At 49.9% G+C, this 21,835-nt stretch overlaps 1 protein-coding gene across 3 annotated transcripts in view; it reads left to right on the top strand.

Moving 5' to 3' along the window:
- The window catches only part of MYO5B (myosin VB), a 340,620-nt gene that overhangs the window by 267,888 nt on the left and 50,897 nt on the right, over positions 1–21,835 (top strand). For all 3 annotated transcript variants that reach the window (XM_045042264.1, XM_045042265.1, XM_045042266.1), the window contains exons 18-22: positions 1,371–1,482; positions 5,564–5,775; positions 7,604–7,760; positions 9,618–9,857; positions 17,238–17,471. In XM_045042264.1, coding sequence (XP_044898199.1) covers positions 1,371–1,482; positions 5,564–5,775; positions 7,604–7,760; positions 9,618–9,857; positions 17,238–17,471 — 955 coding nt within the window. The remainder of the gene's footprint in view (positions 1–1,370; positions 1,483–5,563; positions 5,776–7,603; positions 7,761–9,617; positions 9,858–17,237; positions 17,472–21,835) is intronic.

Raw genomic sequence — 21,835 nt, 5'->3', positions numbered from 1 at the left:
TTGCTGATGTATATTTTCTGCATGTAAATGGGGTGCCTGGGTGGCTCAGTCAGTTAAGCTTCCGATTCTTGGTTTCAGCTCAGGTTATGATCTCACAGTTTCATGGTTCGAGCCTTGTGTCGGGCTTTACACTGATTGTGGAGCCGGCTTGGGATTCTCTGTCTCCCTCTCTCCCACTCATGCTGTGTGTCTTTCTTTCAAAACAAACTTTAAAAAAAAGTTTTCAGGAATTTATCCAAGGGATACAGGAGTACTGATGCATAGGGCCACTTATACCCCAATGTTAATAGCAGCACTCTCAACAATAGCCAAATTATGGAAAGAGCCTAAATGTCCATCAACTGATGAATGGATAAAGAAATTGTGGTTTATATACACAATGGAATACTACGTGGCAATGAGAAAAAATGAAATATGGCCTTTTGTAGCAACGTGGATGGAACTGGAGAGTGTGATGCTAAGTGAAATAAGCTATACAGAGAAAGATACCATATGGTTTCACTCTTATGTGGATCCTGAGAAACTTAACAGGAACCCATGGGGGAGGGGAAGGAAAAAAAAAAAAGGTTAGAGTGGGAGAGAGCCAAAGCATAAGAGACTGTTAAAAACTGAGAACAAACTGAGGGTTGATGGGGGGTGGGAGGGGAGGAGAGGGTGGGTGATGGGTATTGAGGAGGGCACCTTTTGGGATGAGCACTGGGTGTTGTATGGAAACCAATTTGTCAATAAATTTCATATATATTTAAAAAAAAAAAAGTTTTCAACGAGAAGTACTAGCTTTATGAGAGAAAGCCAGCATTTAAAACCAAGCTGTGGGGGCGCCTGGGTGGCGCAGTCGGTTAAGCGTCCAACTTCAGCCAGGTCACGATCTCGCGGTCCGTGAGTTCGAGCCCTGCGTCAGGCTCTGGGCTGATGGCTCGGAGCCTGGAGCCTGTTTCCGATTCTGTGTCTCCCTCTCTCTCTGCCCCTCCCCCGTTCATGCTGTCTCTCTCTGTCCCAAAAATAAATTTAAAAAAAGTTGGAAAAAAAAAATTTAAAACCAAGCTGTGTCCCAGGCAAGGTTCCTCCTCTAGCAGCCAAGGGGAGCTCCGTGCTTGGGCAGAAACCCCGTGAGTGGTCCGGCCTCTGGTCAGTCCTCCCAGAGAGACCTCAAAACCCTCCTTTTCCCTCTTCCACTCATGACTGTATAAGTCAGCCACACACTGAAATTCTCACATTGGAGGAAGACAGTATGTCCAGGAATGGTTTTTTACTGCTCCGAGAACAGCTTTATGCCGGGACTAGCGACCCTATGGGGCACTGAGATGGCTGCGGCCCTTCCGTGGCTGGGAGGCAGGCCATGCCACCTGACGCACCTGCTTTCCCTCCAGGTGGGCCTACCACGACTTCTTCAACCGGTATCGGGTGCTGGTCAAGAAGAGAGAGCTCGCCAACACAGACAAAAAGGCCATCTGCAGATCTGTCCTGGAAAGCCTCATCAAGGTGAGCTGGTGCACCCCTGGAGGCTTACCCGGAATGCCTTGGGAATTGGGGGAGTGATCAGCCCTCGTGGTCTTCGTCTTTCTCATTAAAGCTGTTTGACATGCTCATCCATTTTCCAACATCAGCGACTTTAAAAGAGAAGTCCCTTCACGTATATAGCGGACTTTTTTCACGTCTCGGCACGTGTAAAAAGTAAAAATGTGTGTACATATTGTGATGAAGCCGCTACTGGCCTGTGGCTCTGGCTTCTCCAAAGCCTGAGGCTCCATATTATCTGCCCACACCGCACACCTGCCCAGGGGCTCTGACCTAGCCCAGGCACAGCTTGGAAGTCAGCATTTGGGAAAATAGGTGCACTTTTCCTATCTTCTTCTTGTACAGCTGGCCTCCAGCCTTCCCCTAAAGGCTTGTTTTAAATAAGGCAACAGATGTAATTAACACAACCTGAACTCAAACCTGAGCCTTGAGCCTGGAGCTACTTTGGGGCCCTTTGTGAGGGGTGTATCCTAAATATTAGCTCCACAGAATTCAGGGATTCTAGCAGGACATGGTAAAAATGGTCTTGATAAAGGGTTAGATTACATCAAACATCTTCCCTTTCGAAAGGTAACGTAGTGGAGAGAACTAGATCAAAAAATTTTCAATTTTAAATACAGTTCACTCTCACACATTGTAGGTGTAAAGGGCATCACCCCCACCCCCCCCGGGCCACACACACACACACACATTAAAAAAAAAAAAAATTCACATATAACTTCAGACTTCCTAAAAGTAAGCCACTAATAAATAGCCTGCCATTGACCAGAAGCCTGGTGCATGGTGTCCTGTGTTGCAGACACATGTATCCTTTACTGCAGAGGACAGTCTTTGTGTTAATGCCCAGCCCCTGCTTATAAGCAGTGAGCCGATCACAGCTGGAGCATTTGGAATGAACTAAGTGTATTCCCTAACGAAAATTGTATGAATGTGTGCTGTTTCCTTTGCTTGAAGGACTTTCTTCCTCTTCCCCTTGTCTGCCTAGGTTCCACCCTCCTTCCCGACTGGGCTCTTAAAATGCCTTCTGGTCTGCAAAGCCTGTTCTGATCTCCCAGAAGGAGTTAGCGACCCTCGTCCTCTTTTGGCCACCAGCACTCCGTTTCTGTCTTCCATTATTGCATTTACCTACCCCCTTGTCTTGCAGTTGAGAGTTTGTCATTTCACCAGACGATGAACACAAATGTCAGGGATCCCGTTGTTGTGTCCCTGGCACCATGACTGGTTCTTACAGGAGCTCTGAGTTTGTGCAGGTGGCTGCATGGGTTCCCAGCTGGGGGAGGGGCAGTCACGACTGTCACCTGCCACTAATAGCTCACGGTTATGAAGTGCTTAGGAGTCACTTTAACCCTTCACATCCCTCTTCTAGTCCTCGCATGGCGCCTTAGGGGGATGCAAGCGTCTTTCTCATTTTGTAGATGAGGAGACTGAAGTATAGAAAGCCAATAAAAGTTCCCCAAGGTGTTACAGCTGGACCGGCTCAACACCCCCCAGCCACTCTGAATCACAGTGCCCATTGAGCCAGTCTGATTGACTAATGTCACTGTGCATAATTAACCTTTCCTGCAGAAAGAATAGGGATCAGTGCTTCAAGACTTCTCCGGGGACCTTGTATTTCCTGTATCCCTCCCCTTTTTGGGGCCTCATCTTCTAGTCACCAGTGCTATCTAGGGTGAAGCTACATGTTAGCCTAGAAGGGCACCTGCCAGCACCAAGCAAGTGCCAGTGCATTTTAGAACACAGTGACAAGGAGAGAAGCCGGTGGCATGTGGGCCAGGCAACAGGTGCTTAATAGCTGGGAGTTTAATGGGAGGGAGGCTGGGGCCAGCTTCATGAGGTGGTTCATGAGTGATTGTCTCCTCCTACAGGGATTGTAGGAATGCCCTTCATCCCCTACTGGAGTGTGTTTATTCTTTAATCCCACCAGCGTGTATTGCATCCTTTCTACGTACTCTAACCTAGAATGGTCGCTCATCGTGAGCCTTATAAAAGAGCATAACACATGCGTCCTGCCCTCCAGGACTGCTAGTACCTGGTGTGATTATAGACCCCACCAGAGGGAATCAGATTATGGAGACCTGAGCCTTGATTGTGACAGGGGAGCAGAATATTAGCAAGCGTCCGCTGGGAGTCCAGGGAGCGTAAGGAAATATGTGTGCACGGCGTGCGGAGAGGAGATGGTGTTGCAGAGGGGGCGTGGTGCGATGAGAGACCGCTGGCCTGGGAGTCCTGCCTCTCGATGTCTCCAGTGAGACCTAGAGGGAGTCCCTGCATGCCAGGCTTTGGTCTTGGCATCCGTGAGGTAAAAGGAGTGCCTTGGGGTGGATTGCTGAGATTCCGTTCTGCCCCCTCAGTCTACGATTCTTAAGAGGAGCTCTCAGAAGATCACCCCTGATTGAGTGGTATGTGAACGGTGTCATCAGCAAGTTCCGAGGGTTAGAGAAAGCAGGTCTGAGGTAGGGGACGTGCCCCAGACATGTGGGCTGAGGAGAGAGTGGCCATCAGGCTAGTGGTGACTGGCTACAGCAGGTGGGACCTTCAGAAGGACCCTTACTTGTGAAAACAGTGGCTTTGCAGACCAAGTCATACCCTTCCTGGTGGTTTTTCCAGAAGAGGAAACAAGCGTGTGTGCTCTGGTTCCTGGGATACAGCAGACACCCCCAGGCCCTGGCTCTGCTGAAGCCTGAGCTGCCAGGCGTCTTTCCAGACTGTGAGGGCTGAGCCACCCACCTTTTGCTCCCTAGCCCCTCTTCACTGAGAGGGAGCCCTGGCCAGTAGGGCAGTGATGAAGGCAGAGCCTCGGCTGCCTGGGGGCTTCTCCCCTCATCCAGCCCATCCCTCCCAGCGTGTGCTGAGGGCCCACTGGGCACATGGCCCTGAACAGAGGCAGGGATGAGGACCAGGCCCACACCTAACCTCTCCCAGCTTCGCCTGCGGCCTGGCTGTGAATGGGGACAGTCGGCGACCGTCCAGCTGGACGCTGTGTCCCAGCTTAGGCAGTTCCATCTTGCCTGTGTGAGGAACCTGTAAAACGTGGTGATTCAGCATTATTTCAGAGCTGTTTGTCAACCTGAGACATTCTATCGTGTGTGTGTGTTTCTTAGACCTTGGCTCATTACTTCTTCCTTATGGTCTTCGTGCCGATGAACAAAATTAGATAGGAGTTTCTCTACGAAGAGCACTCAGTTACAGCGGGTTAACTATCAAGTGCTCTACCCCATCTACCCCAGCTTGTCTGCAAGCACACTGCTGGGTCGTCTTTCCTTAGCCACAGGGGTGAGCACAGGGAAAGGTAATTAACATTAACCTAATTAGATACAATTAAGACAGTAATTATATGTCAAATCTCAAAACCTAGTCTGAAGTCAAATAAAATTTCTTTGGAGAGCTATATGCAATCTGAGATTATGCATACAATGGTGTGGCCATTTGAGGATAATCTTTGTAAAATGATCTGAGCGGGTCATTTCCTTGCTCAGAGCACCACCAGGGGCTTCCCATCCCAGTTGTGTACTGTGGCCTGCGGGGCCTTTGGTGATTTGTTCTTTCTGCCCCCACACTTGACCCTCCTTGACTTTTCTGTTCCTCAAACATACCCAGCTTTTGCTACCACAGGACATTTGCATCTGCTCTACTCTTCTCCTGGGGATGCCTCCTTTAGTTTATTTAGGTTTTTGCTCAAATACCACCTCCATAAAAACGCCTTCCTAGATTACCCTATTTAAGCATCCCCATCCCACCCTTAAATCCCAAGTTTTACTGTCTTCAGAATCTTCGCTGCCTGAAAACCTTGCCTTGGTTTGCTTGCCTTTCTCCTCTCACCATGATGTCAGTTGCCTTGACAGCAGGCATCTTGTTCAGTGCTGCGGCCTGGACACCGTAACCCCATGTCTAATAGTAGGGACTTAGTGTCTGTTCAGTGAATGCTGAGAGTTGGCGTGTGTCTCAGGAGCAGGGGTATCCAAGCTCTGACCAGGGAACGCTGCATGGAAGAACTGGATGGTAGGGTGTGTTACCTCACTGATGTTCCCCTCCCTGCTTTGTGAAGGATCCCGACAAGTTCCAGTTTGGCCGCACCAAGATCTTTTTCCGGGCAGGCCAGGTGGCTTACCTGGAGAAGCTTCGGGCTGACAAGTTCCGGGCAGCCACGATCATGATCCAGAAAACTGTCCGGGGCTGGCTGCAGAAGGTGAAATACCGCAGGCTGAAGGCCACTACCTTAACTCTGCAGCGGTATTGCCGAGGGCTCCTGGCCCGAAGGTGAGCCAAACTGGGGCACATCTGGTGTGTCAGGTCGCGGGGGAGCGGGACTTGGTTGGTTGGCCTCCCTCAGCCTGATTAGAGTGGTTCTTTCTGCACCCAGCTTCTCTCAGGAACTGGGTACATGTCTCCTGTGCTCCTTCTCACCTGAGGGAGTAAGTCTAACTCCAAGTCTCCTGGTTCTCCCAGTCTGTCCCCATCCCACCAGCACTAATCTAGGATGGGCCCTGTGTGCCACAAAACCACTATTTTCCCTTTGCCTAAATCCCAAAGTAATCTTCTTTTAGAAAAAAAGACCAATTCAGCCTTCACCCCTTCCACTAAGCTTCTTTATTTTATAGCATCATTTTCCAAATCCCCCGGGAGTTTGGGAATGAGAGCTGGAAAGATCCTGGAAGGTCCTTAGGTAGATTCATTGCATGGAGCCAGTACTGAAGGGTATGACTTTAGCCACAGGTGGCTATGCAGGGGCAGAGCAGCCCAGAGCCATGCAGCCCAAACTACTTTCCCTCCCACCTGGTCTCGTTGGGTCGATAAGCCTCTCCACCGAGAGGGCACGTGGGACACAGCCTCCCACGAGACCCACCCCTCGTTCTAGATCCACGAGCTCACGATGTAGGGATTTCCTTATTCCATGAAGTCTTGCATTTGGAAGTCAAACTTTGACAAGTGGCTGTTCAGTCACTTCTGCTGAAACATTAAAAGGAAAAAAAGCCCCTGAGTTACAAGCCAGATCGGGCATCCTTTGTATCCGAATGTTCGAGATTGCTCATGCTGGCCTTCACATCCTTGCTGTAGGCTGTTTCCCCGGGCTTAACCAGAGATGACGAATGCCACTGATCACCTCTGAATCACCAAGAGATGATCTCTGGAACAAAAGCTATAGAAATAGAAAGTTGTCAGTAGCACCAACGCTAAGTAACCATCAGCAGTCTGTGCCCGTAAGCCAAGTCATTGCTGAGTGCCCCTGTGTGTGCAACTCTGTCTTACCCAGAGGACAGGGAGAACCTAAAACAGAGTTGGCCTGTGTTCTCCCTGCGGGAGTTCGTGCCCCGGGGGACATGCAGGGCCCACATAGGGAGAAAGTACCTACGAAGAGTTAGACTGTCGAACCAGACTCCCTTCACGCGGGGTGGGGCTGGTGGGTTCCCTCCTCCTCTGCTAGAGGACTTCTGAGAGCCTTTCTAACTTTTAATACTCTGAGTTTCTGAACACTTACTATGCACCTGGCATCAAACAAAGCCCTGAAGGGTAAGAAGTGTCAGACTAACTTTGTCTTACTTGGGGGTTGTGGGGAATGGAGAAGCGAAACAAGGAAGTAGAGATGTCCATGCTTCATGCGTCCCAGACGGAAAGGGCAGGGGAGATGAGAGAGCAGGGAGATAGGGTGCAGGCCTGTGAAGGTTTGATTCATTCAGCAAATATATACCGAGCACCTACAGGCCTGGCCCTTGCTAGATATGGGGGGCATGATTGAGAGCTGGCTGTTGGCACCTCCAAGCTGAGTGAGGTACCGGAGACCGACAGAAGCGTAAACGTGGTGTCAGTGGGGACTGCCCAGGTTGGTGTGAGGGGTTCACGGGAGGGGGAGTGAGCAGGGCTTGGGAGGCTCAGACTGAGCTTTAAACTTTTGGGAAGACCTCTTAGACAACACGGAAGATGCTCATGCTGCCATTCAGGGCCTGAGCTCCAGGTGCCCGTGGCATTGCTGTGTCCTGAGAGCGTGATCAACATGGGCTCAGCCTGGAGCGTCCAAGCACATGGCTTGCGTTCACACACGGCTCCCAGGCCTCCGTCAGCAGGGCCCGCCTGCGCTCTCCCTCCCCAGGCTGGCCGAGCATCTGCGGAGGACGCGAGCAGCCATCATGCTCCAGAAGCAGTACCGCATGCGGAGGGCCCGCCTGGCCTACCAGAGGGTCCACAGGGCCACCGTCACCATCCAGGCCTTCACTCGGGGCATGTTCGTGCGGAGAATCTACCAGCAGGTGTGTAGCCACTCCCCCCCCCCCCCCCACCCCGCCAGCCCTGCCCCGGAGACTCAGGGGCTGCAGACTGGGAGTCAAAGCAGCAGCAAATGGATTGTCGCCACCACGAACATTGTGGGTGTGCTCCTAACTTTCTTCTAAGTGATTTGGCGCCTTTGCTCCCACTGAGTCCTTTCAAAGTCCCATAAAGTATAGTATATTAGAGTCTTCCAGAGAAATGGACTGTGTGTGTGTGTGTGTGTGTGTACAAATATGGGGACTCTCAGGAAATTGTCCACATGGTTATGGATGCTGGGAAGTCCCATAATCTACCATCTATAAGCTGGAGGCCCAGGAAAGGCAGGGGTGTAAATCAGTCCACGTCTGAAGGCCTAAGAATCAGAGGAGCCAGTAGTGTAAATCCCAGTCCCAGTGCAGGAGAAAATGATGTCCTAACTCAAGCAGTGAGGCAGGAGGAAAGGGGCGAATTCCCCTTCCCTCTGCCTTTTGTTCTCTTTGAGCCCTTAGGGATGATGCCCTCCCACGTTGCAGGGAGGACAGTCCCCTCATTCAGATGCTCACCTACTGTAGAAACGCCCTCAGACACACCAGAAGCAGTGTTTAATCTGGGCACCGTGAGGCCTGGCAAGTCCACACGTGAGAGCAACCATCATAGGTTGGATGGGTGTGTGTCGTCATGCTCCTTTGACAGCTGAGATGCTCGGGGACGCTGTCCCCTGCCCAAGGGCACTTGGTCAGCCAGTGGCAGAGCCTGGTGACCTGTCTTGGGCTCGCTCAGACTTGAGAGCAGAGGGCAATATGAGGTATCATCAGGTCTCACCGCTTCATTTAGTGGGTTAGGACTCTGAAGCCCAGCAAGGTAAGGTCAGGGCAGCGGGACCCTGACCTCCCTGCCAGGCCATTATTCCAGCGAAGCCGAGTTACCCAGTAGCCTTGAGTCAGGACACAGCCATTCCAGCATATCACTCCGATACAGCTGAAGCCCAAAGCTAGGATGAAGGACAGATTGGAAGGAAAGGTCTAAAATATTCTTTTTTCCTAAAGAGAACATTTTTCTCTTTTATGGTCAGAGAAGGTCTGATTTTCTAATAAAACACTGAAGTGACCATGAAAAATCAAATGTGATCAGACACCAGGGTGACACCGAGTGATGTAAGATGGGGAAACCCAGGTCAGTGGGAGGTCGTTCTGTGAACGTTCCTGGGAGATCAGTGACATCTGTGTGATGTCCTCAGGGAAGGGGCACATGACATTTGGGAGGCACTAGGCTTGAACCCAGCTCTATCTTAGAGCTGTGATACTGGACATATTTGCTCGTTTATTCATTTATCCCACAAATACTTCTTTTGCCAGGCATTAGGGTAGACACATTGAGAATCTCGTTTTCTGAGTGGTTGGTAACTTGATAAAGGAAAGTGAATTACAAGCCATATTTGTACCTATAAGTCATTGGCTCATCATGGACTCTGACTAGAGAATCTCATCCCCCAGGCTCCCCATCACCAGGGAGGGGAGCTGAATCTGTTGAATGGGAAGATGCCAGCAGGGTTTATCTTCAGGTCCCTCCAACTTGGGAGGTTTTTATGCTGTGGTTCCCTAACCAATAAAACAAAGTAAAACAAACTACTAAAAACAAGAGTTTAACAGCTGCCTCTCTGCAGGTAGATAGGCTGCTGCAGAACTTAGTTAAAACTTGTTCATGAAACAAATGGCCACCAAAACTTTGTTAGGCATGTCCTCTCTGCATCTCCTAAAACTAGGCCAGTCTTGGCTCTCCCTTCCTCCAGGCAGTGTGTGAGCGTCCCTCATTCCTGTCCTGCAGTGCAAACTCACCAGGTGTGTGCTTGTCCCTACCAGGTCCTCATGGAGCACAAGGCCACCATCCTCCAGAAGCACGTGCGGGGCTGGGTGGCACGTAGGCGCTTTCAGCGGCTGCGGGGCGCGGCCATCGTCATCCAGTGTGCCTTCCGCATGCTTAAGGCCAAGCAGGAGCTGAAGGCCCTCAAGATCGAGGCCCGCTCAGCAGAGCACCTGAAACGTCTCAACGTGGGCATGGAGAACAAGGTGGTCCAGCTGCAGCGGAAGATTGACGACCAGGTCAGCACCAGGAGCTCCCTGCCAGGGGTTGGGGGCTGTGGGAGGCACCAGGGGGGGCCTTTGAGAGAAATCCTCAGGGAACTGCTTGTGTCAGAGACCTGAGGGAGCACAGACATCCCAAGAAGATCACTCGGCAGGAACATCTACTGACTATGGCAGACAGAATAGTGCCCCCAAAGATGTTTGCATCCTAATTCCCAAGGCCTGTGAATATGGGACCTCACACGGCAAATGGGACTTTGCAGATGTAATTAAGTGTCTTGGGATGGGGAGACAAGCCTGGATTATTTGAGCGGGCCCAGCGTATTCACAAGGGTCCTCGCAAGAGGGAGGCAAGAGGGTCAGATTCAGAAAGGATGTGGTGACAGAGGTTGGAGTGAGGCAGGGCCATGAGCCCAGGATGCAGGCAGCCTCCAGAACTAGAAAAGCAGTAACATGGATTTCCCACTGGAGCCTCCAGGAGGAACACAGCCCTGCTCTGACCCCTTTTAGGCTTCTGACCTCCAGAACCATAAGGTAATAGATTTGTGTTGGTAACTTTATGGTAATTTGTTACTACAGTAGTCAAAATCATGGTCTCCTGCCCTTGTAGAGGCAGCCTGGGGTAGTCATCTTAGCTGATGTTGATGGGGAGGTTTCGCTGCCTGCCAGGCTCTGTCCTGGTGCTTTGTATGAACTTGTTTAACCCTCACAACAGCCCCATAAGGTGAATAGCATCATCCTCCATTCTTGACAGGTGAGGGTCACACAGGTGACCTTGGAAGACCATGATTTGAACCCCACTGGTCTGGCTCTGGAGCCCATGTTCTTTACCACTTTGCTCTTTGGCCTCTGTTGCGTTGTGTGGTGGGGAAAACACATGCTTTGGAATCCGAAAGAATCCAGTTCACATTCAACTCTGCTGCTTAGAAACCAAGTGACCTGATCCCTCCACGCGTCAGTTTTCTTATCCATAAAATGGGGCTTCTAGGGCTGGAAGAAGAGTGAGTGAACATGCACAAAGGATCTGGTATGCACTAGGGAGCCCAGGAAATGGTTACCACTATTATATTTATGCTTTTTCCTTTTCCTACCCTAACCACCTTCTCAACCAGTCCCACAAGTGACAAGTCATTGGTCAGGTCTCTATGGGTGTGTGGGGTATTGTGCAGGGCACTGCAGGGAATCCGAAACAAGCCCAGGATGCTCGACACCCCCCACCAGGTCGGAAAGATGAGAAAGGCATGTGTGCACACACTCCCATACACCCACTTTTTTGGTGGCTCCAGTGGCCAATCTTCTTCTTTCTCCTCTTTGGGACAACTTGGTGCTTGACAGTTTCTGGTGCTTCGTTAGGCTTGGTGAGCAGAGGATGACTTTGACACACATGGATGCTGTATTGCAAGGGAACAATATCAAGGTAGTGTGGCTAACAGCATCCACTACCCTGATGATTTCCTGTGCACTCTCACGTGCCACGCCCTGTGATCAGTGTTTTATGTTCACTCTCATTTGATCCTATAGCAACTTTGTGAAGTGATTTTACAGATGAGGAAATTGTGGATCAGGGACATTAAGTACCTTGCTGAGGTCACAGAATTAGAAAGTTCTAGAACCAGTGTTCCAGCCCGATCTGTCTGATCCCACAGCCATAATGAGGATGATGCTAGTTTTCTTAACCCCAAACATCACTAAACTGTTAGCCCTTCCCTGTGTATTGTCCTTGCTAATATGGGTTCCCAGCGTTGAAAGCAGGCTCACAGTTAGTTTGCCTCATGCAGGGTGGTAAGATGACCATAGGAGCAGGCTCCTGCAGTGGCCAGGAGGGTTTCAATCACCTCCTGAGAAAGGACAGGGGAAAGGAGGGAGAAGAACACAAAGAATGCCACAGTGTGTTTGTGCAGTGTTGAGAGAGAATCCGAGTTGGAGTCACCAGGCACTGCCCTGGAGGTCACTCCCTTGTATTGCATCTATTCTAGGCTGGGCGTTTTTTAAGCTTCACAAGACCACAATAGGGCAAGAAAATAAGCCATTTTGTACTTAACCACCTACCCCAAACAGCAGCCCAGAAGTATTGTATAGACGGTAGTAAAGTGTCCCTGCTTCTCTGCTCTTGCAAAGAGCAGTCTTCTCAAGAAGAAGCTGTTGTCCTGGATGTTTATGTTCCTGATGTGAGTTCAACAGGGTGTCTGTTTTGCTTGAGTACTTAGGGAGCAATACAGCAAGTTGAAGTGCAGGGTGGAGGACACTAGGTACCTGCCCCTGGTCGGCCTGCAGTGATAATGCCCAGTCGTGGATGAAGGCACATCTGCCCAGAGGGATAGGACTGGAAAGGATTGGCCATTTGAAAAACTCAAGTACAGCGAGGGGCCCAGGTTTTGTTATTGTCACTGTTGTTGTCCTGGCCTTTGATCACTGACCACAAAAGACATTTGCATGGTTAAAATTTGCCAATTAACCTTCTGAGTAAAGTGTAGTCAGACGAGTGGCTTTGTTGGCCACCCTGCCGGGAGCCCTGTGTACTGCCCAGTCACTGCAGCCCTCGGTTTCCAGCCCCAGGGCCCTGCATTGGCGTTGCTGATTTCTGAAGTTAACTGGTGAGGTTAAAAATAAATCTGATATTTTACAACCCACGTGCTGGAACATCAAAGAGAAGCAGATTTAAAGGGCCTATTTTTAAAAAGAGCTTTTTGCCTTAAGCTTCCTGCTTGGCAAACATCTGTGAGTGGTGGCAGGTGCTATCCACCCTGGGCAGGCTGCCCTACGTGCAGAGGGTGATCAGAAGAGAGGCAAAAGGGGTGGATTAGATCCTGCTTCCTGGTACCCCTCCCTACATTGCCCAACTATGTACCAGGCACATTCTCCTGTATTAATTTATGTAATCCTCACCAGGACCCTGTGAGATAATCTCATCCCCACTTTAAACTGAGGCACAGAGGCTAAGCAGCCTGCCCAAGGTCACACACTAGTAAGTAGCATGGCTAGGATTGAAAAACTTGGCAGTCTGGCTCCAGAGAAGGTTCTGTCCCCAACCAAATTATAGGATATCTGCACATTAGGAGATTCTTTTGACTTAAGAGAATTCCTCAATCCGAGGAGGACTCTTAGCTTTGTTTTGGGTTCATTCACATATAGATGGCATTGTCCTTGGACCAGTTGGTCTTCTACCGTGGGGTGTGTGACCCGGTATCAAACATGCTTGACATTCTTTCGTGAGAAGGAGGCATCAGCATAATCTTGGTACCAGGTCTTCAGAGATGCTTGTTTATTGAAGTCTCTTGGCAGATGGGGCTGGCCATTTGGAATTGTCTTTCCGTTCTTTGTGTAATGCCCAGAGACATCTCTGGTCACTGCTCTCCTGACACACGAGGTTCTTAAGCCGGAAGGAGAGGACAGGCAAAGACGTCCCAAGGTATTTGTCAGAACAGCATGGGGTAGTGGACAAAAATCCTAGCTGGATGGGGGCCTGAGTTCTGTCTCAGTTATACTTGTACCAGAGTTGACAGCTTGGGATTACGGCTGAATCTGTAAGCAGAGATTGGCCTAAGATTTCTAAAGTAACCTCTAGCTCAAAAATTAACCGATGCTATGATGTGGCTAAAGTAGTGGCTGCCAACTCCAGGCTGCACTATAAGATTACCTGGTGGAGTTTTTTTGTTTTGTTTTAAAAGTATTCCCAGTGTCAAGGGGTCAGCAAAAGAGGAAATTGAAGGATAACACGAGGGTAAGGTTCGTGCCAAAATTCATGGCTAAGGTTTCGTGCACCCAACTAAAGTGACAAGACAAAATTGGCACCAAGTTCCCAAGCAAACAGAAAGAAGGAAATAGGATCATTTGAGAGTTTAAGAGAAAAACTGTTGGAAGAGGATTGGAGCTGTCCCTTGTACTGAAACTTTTTCCTGTGGGCTTTTGTAATCTGTGATCTCAGAAACTGCTACTTCAGAATATCTTTAAACAGTAAATAACAGTAACAGTTCCTGGGGCCGTTTCTTACACTGTCCCTGATGCAGGCCTGTGCTGTGACATTTTTTAGCCAAAATGATGTAGCCTATGAACTTGGCTGTCTACAATTCTGGCTTTATTCAGATACAACATGTGGAGTGAGTAGGCCATTTGAACCTACAATTTTTCTTTTATAATGAGGGTCAAGTTTTAGACCTTTAGGAGTACAATGCTGTATTTAAATGTTTTATCTGAAAAAATATGATAGAATCATATGGATTCAATTAGCCTTTTAAATCAGACTGGTTCAGTATATTTAGTATACACTCAGTAGATACGTTAAATTAGTTATTTTATGATTCACAAGAGCATCCAAGTACGTTTGAGAAATAGCATAATTCACAGTTTTCTGGCCTCCAGTGCCTCAGTCTCCTTAACTGAAATGGGGATATGAATCAGTCTCACTACATAGGATTTTGAGAATTGGATGGAGTTAGTATATGTGAATTATGTAGTACAGTGCCTGCCCCATAGTAAGCACCCAATTGAGTGCTGGTAGCACATGTGAAACATGTTATTTTTCATGATGCAGATAGTCTTGCAATGATTTCCTCACCTCCTTCCCCAGGGGTCTGTAGACCATTAATTGGGAACTACTTGAAGCCTCTTCCATACAGTTCGGCAGGTTGTTCACTGCACAAGGATAGTTGGCTATGGGGACAAATAGGGCTGAAGACCATCCTATGCTCTGCTCATCTGACTGTGAGCCCTGGAGCATTGCTGCCCTGTGGAATCTGTGCACCCCTGCAGCTGTGTCCATGCAGAGACGCAGCTCTGTGGACCTCCTTCCTCCCTGGAGGTGGTGCCCTTTCTGGTTTATACAAAAGTGCTGTAGAGGTCAGCACAGGTCTTGGGATCATGGACTAGAGGAACAGGTGAATGCCATATCCCTCAGGTGGGGTAATACTTCAAGCCTAAAAAATCTTGCCAAGCAGACCTTTGAGAGGGAAAAAAAGCTTTTGAAAGAGTAACAAATAGGAGAGTCTCAAGTTACCTTCCCAAACAGGTTTCTTGTTGGCAGTTGAGGACAGATCTGTGCCCTTCAGTAGTAGGGGCAGGGTGAGCATCCTCTCAGGATATCTGAGGAACCCAAGGAGAATAGGAGTCTGTCTGGAAATCCCCAGATTCTGGTATTAGGAAAGGGCCTTCACTGGGGCAGGACAGAGTGGGCCAGCTCTCCAGGTCCTACTGACAAAGGCAGCGCTGAGGAGCTTAGCTGCCATTGTAAGGAGGGTTTCTGGGGTCTATGGGGGAGCAAGTCCCCACCTTCCACCCATACATACCCCGTGTCAGGCTTGGCTGCACAGCCATGGGCACCTGATATGGACCTCATGGCATGAGGATAAGATGGGAAACTGCTGGGTCCTTCTGGGGTCTTCCTTTCTGAAATCATGCCTGCAGAGCACAAAATGTGCAGCTGTAGTGAGTCCCCAGCAATGATTTTTGGATGCTGCTGATGACCTAGGGAGGTGCCCAGGTGCTGCTCTTAGGAATCTCCCCACCACCTCAGGTGATCAGCCAAGAGTTCAGACTGAGCAAAGAAGACAGCTCCCGTTTATGGGGCACTCCAAGGAAGGGCTTACCATTGTCCCCCTTCCACATATGAGGAAACTGGGGCACAGAGAAGTCGAGTGATCTGATCGGACATATGCAGCTGATCAGGGATAGAGCTGAGATATGAACCCAAGTCTGTCTGCCTCCATCCACTCTTAACATCCTGACTTCCCCGAGTCCCAGGTCCACCTGGATGTTAGCATCCACGAAGAGTCGACCTCCTGGAGAGTCACGTTATCTTTGCATGAGGGTGCTAGGGTGTCCTCTGTGTCTGTGGCAGGATGCTGTCATCTGCAGAACATAGTTCTCCCTGAGAGTCTACAGAGGAGTGGAAGGTGCCTGTGCCCCTTGCTACCACCACCATATTTTGTGCCTTCTTCCATACTCCACACTAACTCCAGTCGGAAATCCCTAGAGCCCAGTCCTCTGCTCCACTCTTGTGATGATCTGAGCCAGCTATGCCATCTGGAGGTGACCGTTGGGCTGAACCTAACTGCCAGTCTGGAGTGGAGAAGAGTGGACATGGCTAACCCACCACACACTCCCTCCCTGAGTCCACTCCCCTTGTGCAGAGACCTTTCAGCCTCCAGGCAGAGGACTCAAACCAGGGCAGGGGTGGGTACAGGCAGGATTGAGTTTTCTAAATGGATGACACCTAACTGGATTTCTCATGATTACTTCAAGCAGCGCTGGCTGCCAGACCAGACATAAGGGCATTTCCTATTGTAACCGGAGGATTTCCCTGGACTGTAGGAGAGTCTCTTTCTGTGACATGAAAATAGGACATGTTCTACTTGGATGCCAACAGCAGGTCCCAGGCTTGAGGTCCCACAGCATGAATGGCATTGTGCACTGGGCCCAATGGCCATTCTTCGGCTTTCCGTGAAGCTTAATTTCTGATGTGAATTAGTAATTGATTCCTGATGCCCCAGTTTATTGGTATTTTAACCAACAGCTCTGGTCTACTTGGAGCTCCCACAGAGAATACCAATGAAGAATAATCAGTGGCTGTTGGTTGCTTGGAGAGCCTTACTTCACTTTCCCCACAGACCCCTTTCAGCGGGTGCTCTCAAGTCCTGTAGCACCAGTTTTTGCCCATGTTGACACGAGCAGTTGACATTGGCCCTAGGTCCCCCGTGTTTCCTCTGTGTGAGCCCTTCTGTAGTGCCCTCGCAAACCTGTACCAGGCACCTGGGGGGATGTTTCTCACTTTCCTGTTGTTCACTTGGGTGCCCAGTCTGCAGGGGCACAGCATGGACGAATCTGCCAGGGCATCAGTCTGTGGAGTCAGAGTCTTACAGGGTGAGGTGACAGGTGGTGAGAGGGACCCCGGGGCCCTGTAAAGGGCCTCCTTGGAGGAGGGGATACTGAAGGGGTCCTTTGTCTCTGAGCTGGCGATTAGGTTGCAACTCTTTGTGCCAGCAAGTCCAAGGGCAGGAGGGCCCTGTGTAAAAGAGCAAGAAAACCTGAAAAGCAAAGGCTGCAGATCCAGGAAGCCAGCTACGTTGTTCCCACAACTTAAAATTGGCTGCAAGGTCTGTTCAGCTAAACGTAGAAGGCTAACTGCTGTCAGCCAGCTTCCAGCTCTGCCCTCGCTCAGAAATACTTCTTGAATGTCAGCTTTGGTGTTTTTTTCTGTTCCTGTATTTCTCCTGGGTTCACAATAGGGTTCTGTCAGGGGGGATGCTGGGAAAGCACTCAAGTATGCAGTGATTGTGAGATTTAATTCCACCTTGGAAGTTCCTTTTTTTTTTTTTTTTTTTTTTTTTTTAACTGCCATCATGTTTTTTTCCTGCCCCAACAACCTTACTCTCCACCTCTCCCTCTCTGCTGGCTTTCTCACAGAACAAAGAGTTCAAGACTCTGTCGGAGCAGTTGTCGGCGGTCACCTCCACACACACCATGGAGGTAGAGAAGTTGAAGAAGGAGCTGGCCCGCTACCAGCAGAGCCAAGGTGAGGACGGCAGCCTGAGGCTGCAGGAGGAGGTGGAGAGCCTGCGGGCGGAGCTGCAGAGGGCCCACTCGGAGCGCAAGATCCTGGAGGACGCCCACACCAAGGAGAAGGACGAGCTGAGAAAGGTACGTCGAGGCCAGAGAGAGCCGCTTGGCGGTGGCCTGGCCTCCAAAGCACCCCTTCCGAGACCATTTCTTCTTCCAGCTGTAAAATTGACACAGACTTTACTGGGGCTTCTGCCCACAAACTGACCATCCCTCTGCATTTGGACGTGAAGTGTGCCTGCTTTGGGGTTAACACACATGAGCACGTGCCATTCACCGAACAAGTGTTATGTTTCACCATTGGCTGAACACCATGGCATCCCCTGAAAGGAATACACATGTGTGCCTCGGGGCGTATTTCTTACAGTCTAGAAATAGCCACCACATCGTCTCTGTGGTCTGAGCCCTTGTTAGCAAGAGGCATGGTACAGAGGTAGTGGCCTTTCTTCTTGACATTGCAGGGATTGGGGCAACCTTTAGACATCCCTACTTGTAGCAATCATATTTTGGGGACTTTGCCTTAAGTGTCAGTGCTGATGGTTTCAGCCTGACTTGTCCATTCTGGTTGGTGTGCTCTGTTTTTCTCTACCGCATAAAATAGAACTTCTTGGGATTGGCCCCCACTCCCCCATCTCAAAGTCCGGATACGAAGATTCCCTTCTCCTCTCCCATGTTAGCTGTTCAAACCAGGAATGTGCCAAGTGCCCATTGGAGAGTCCTCCATGGATGCAGGGCACAGCCATTTGCTCCTGCATCTCCGCAGTGACCCACAGACCACAGGGCAAATAGCGCCTCGCCCCATCACTTAGTGCCTCCATCACTGGAAGGTCACAGTGGGGTGAGAAGCTAAGGATGAGGGAGGGATTCAATGTTCCTAATTTTGGAATAATAACTTTAAGTGTTTAAAAATTGAAGTGGGCTAAATGCTGCCTCAGAAAGGGTCCTGGGGTAGATATTGCAATGGCCAGATTCCCATCCCTGGACTGCCATTGCCAAGCCCACATGGGAAAGCTTACTGGCCTTGGTTCTCTCATATGTTTGTCTGTTTTTAAACAGTATAGATCATCTCTCAGGTTTCTAGTGAATGTGGCAACTGGCCAACTCCACGAGATACTATTTGGTGGCTTCTAGAAGGAAAAGGCCCCCAGCCCTGCTCCATAGTGCTTCCCTCTCCCTCTGCCCATTACCTTCTCCTGGCCTGAGAGTCCCCCAGACACCACTAGGGAACATGCAGGCTGCTGTTAGAGATGACGGAGTACAAAGCCACTTGGGCCAGCTCATGCTGAACTTGCCTACATCATTTCCCCGTCCCAGGCAGAATTTCCACACCACCAGCCACTGCTTTCCCTGATCCTGCGGATTTCCCAGGTGTCGGAGGCGGGGCCAACACGGGGACTGGGTGATGAGTGAAGTGAGACCTGGGGCTTCCTGGTCGCATGTGGCTAGCCCAACACAGAAAAGTAGGAGCTTCTGTCCCCAGTATGCCACCCAGATAAACCTGTCAGCTCACCCACCAGGAGGCCTGAGGTGGACTTCATTCTTTGAGATAAAGCATGGGGTGCTAGGAAGCTCCTGTTCGAATGTAGCTGTAAGCCTGTCACCTACAAACCGTGGGATTCCACCCTTGAGGTCTATTAACTGTGGGAATGGGGGGACAGTAACCCTTCTATGTGAATAAAAAAACAAGACCGTGGAATCCAAAGGCAGAGAAGAAGCCAGGATTAGGACTGGAAACCCTTGAGATTGACCCTAGGAGGGAAAGAAAAGCAGGTTCCCTGCATGTGCATACCCGTCGGATGAGACACGTGGGAAGTATATGTACTCAGCAGATCCACAAAGCTAGCTGTCTCCTGTCTCCGCCTCCACAGAGAGCACTTGACTTCTCAGCTCCCCAGCCACTTCTCTGCTTCCCTGCTTCCCCTTGGGCACTTTGATTTGAGGACTTGGTGCTTTAAAGATGTCCAAGTCTCTATCCAAGGGAGTCTGAAGGCTTACATATGAAACTCGTCCTGGGCAGGGCAAAACAGAGAAGAGCCTCCTTCCTTTGCTCCTTAAAATAGTTTCCTAGGAGTGTGTTGAGCTAGGTTTTAAACACAATGAGAGCTTGGAACTGGCAAGAAGACCAGTCTCAAGGCCACTACAAGAAGGGGAAGAATAAGCACAGAGGCAGGACAAGAAAAGCACCTTCTCCGACTCCAAATGTAAGCAAATCCCAAACTAGCAACAGGAGAAGAAACTGGCATGAGATGATTCATTAGGTGCAGCATCCACCTGTCTCCAGGAAGAGAGTGGAAGCAAAATGGCCTCCTCCTCTCGGGTCTGGAAAAGCTTTTTTATTCTGGTGGCTGTGAGGTGGGTGAGTAGCAGAGCTAAGCTTCCCCCCGCCTCCCACCCTCCATCTTTTGTCCCTGGTCAGGGTTTAATATTTATCAAAGGCACCGTGTCCAATCTTAACAAATGCTGAATAATCAGACAATTGGTTTCCTCTCGGGCTCGTCTAGAGGCTGCTCTGCCTTGAGCGAGATTGATGAGACGGGCAGAGCACAGTGAGGAACAGACTGCTCGTAGGTGTTAATTAATGGGTTTGATATGTCTGTCAGCAAATGCTTTATTGGAACTGGTATCCTGGAAAACTTTGGGCTCCCCACTGCTGATGATACCCATTGTCTGGCCACGTGGCTGAGCTGCCCTTGGGTGGGGGGGGGGAAGTTGGGTCTCCCTGGGGGCAGGAATTCCCCACTGTGGCTGCAGACCCCCAGCCACGTGTTAGTGGGCACCCTCTCTGCTGAAGGCCTCCATTGCTGTGGCCTTCCCCCCAGAACAGTCGCACCCAGGCCTTTGGCCTCCCCTCCTTTTAGCCCGTGTGATGGGTTCTTTTTTAAAGCTATCAGTTACCCCATGCTGGCTGTCGTGTGCTGCTGTGCTGTCTTGTACAGTTGAGCTGTTTTGTGTCTGTGGGGAAAGAGACGTGGTGCCCAGGGCTGCCCTTGACACAGAGTTATGGCTCATTGTCCAGAATCTGCTCCAAAGGCCTGGCTCGGGGCAGGGTTGCGGGTGGGTGAAGAAGAGTGGCCCCCAGCCAGCTTCCTAGCTCTGAGCAAAGGTCCTTGACACATGTGAGGGCTGAAGAGCAGCCCCCGGGCTGAGCGTCCAACAGTTAGGGCCATGTGTTGTATTGTGTCCTCTGTCACCGATCTGCCAGCCTCTGCTTGCTTACCTTGGGTAGTTCCAGTATAAACGTTTGGGGTTTTTCCAAATAGAAGTGGAGAAGTATCGTGGGGATAGTGGGTTCCTTGCAATGGGGTGTTTCCAGTCTTTCCCCAGAGATGCAGAGTAGACTTCTCTGGCCAACTAAGACATCGAGTTGTGCTCCCAGAGCTCCAGGGTTTGTGGTTTGGAAGGAGGCTGATGGTTACCGGAACCAGTATTCTGTGCCAACTGTGTGGAAGGATATCAGCTCATTGACGAAATCATGGAAATCCAGGTCCTTCATCCATTCACCAGGTAGTTATGGGCTGCCTCTATTTGTTAGGTGCCGTTCTACGCACTGGGGCAAAAGGAAACTATTTTTTAAAGTCCTTCTTGTTCTTATGGAGCTCACATATTTGGGATTATGAGAGAATGTACAGACAGGAATCGAACACAAATGATCCATCGTGTGCCATAAAGAAAAATAAAGCAGAGTGAAGGGGGATAAAGAGGGACCTCTGGGGACAGGGAGAAGTATGGCTTCGCTTATGGCAGCCAGAGTCTCTCTGAAAACACACCTTAGTGAGGGGCGGGTGAGCCATGAGCATTTCTAGGAAACAGATAACAAGCGTAAATAGCAGTTGCAATGGGTGGGAATAGGCTGGGTGGGTTTGAGGACCAACCAGCCATTGGGCTGAAGCAGAGTGAAGGACAGAGGACTCAGGACACAGCAGTGGGCGGATGATGAGCCTTTTCTGATAGACATTGTCCAATCAGTTGGTCCTATGGTTTTCTACTAGAAACCTTGCACTTGGCTCTTTTTTTTAGTATAAATACCCAACTTGATAAAAAAACAGAACTAAAAGCTCAGAGCTACATTTGTATCCCTAAAGATGAACTAGTAAAGGCAGTTCTTGAGCATGAATCTGGGGTATTTGTTTCATTTAACTTACCAGGGGCTAAATTAGCCTGATAGTGCTAGGTTTTACCCCCAATGTTGGTTCTGATGATCTGTCCCAAATAACCTTTTAGAAGAAACGCTCCAAGTAATGTGGCGTGCAAGAGCTAAAAGATGCTCGCTCCACCCCTCGCCCCGCCCAAGAGAAAATGGAGCTGCTGAATGTGTGAGTCCTGAACCCTAGTGAAGATGTTAGCGTGCTAAAGGGAACACAGCTGCCTGGTTCTGTGTTCTGTCTCTCTCAGTGTAGGCTGCATTCCTGACCGTTCACAAAAGGGAGACCGTTTAGCTGCAGGAG

This window comes from Felis catus, chromosome D3 (assembly GCF_018350175.1).
Source record: "Felis catus isolate Fca126 chromosome D3, F.catus_Fca126_mat1.0, whole genome shotgun sequence".
NCBI classification, from domain to species: Eukaryota; Metazoa; Chordata; class Mammalia; order Carnivora; family Felidae; genus Felis; species Felis catus.
Note: the sequence above shows the minus strand (reverse complement) of the source record. Positions and strands in the feature narration are given on the sequence as shown.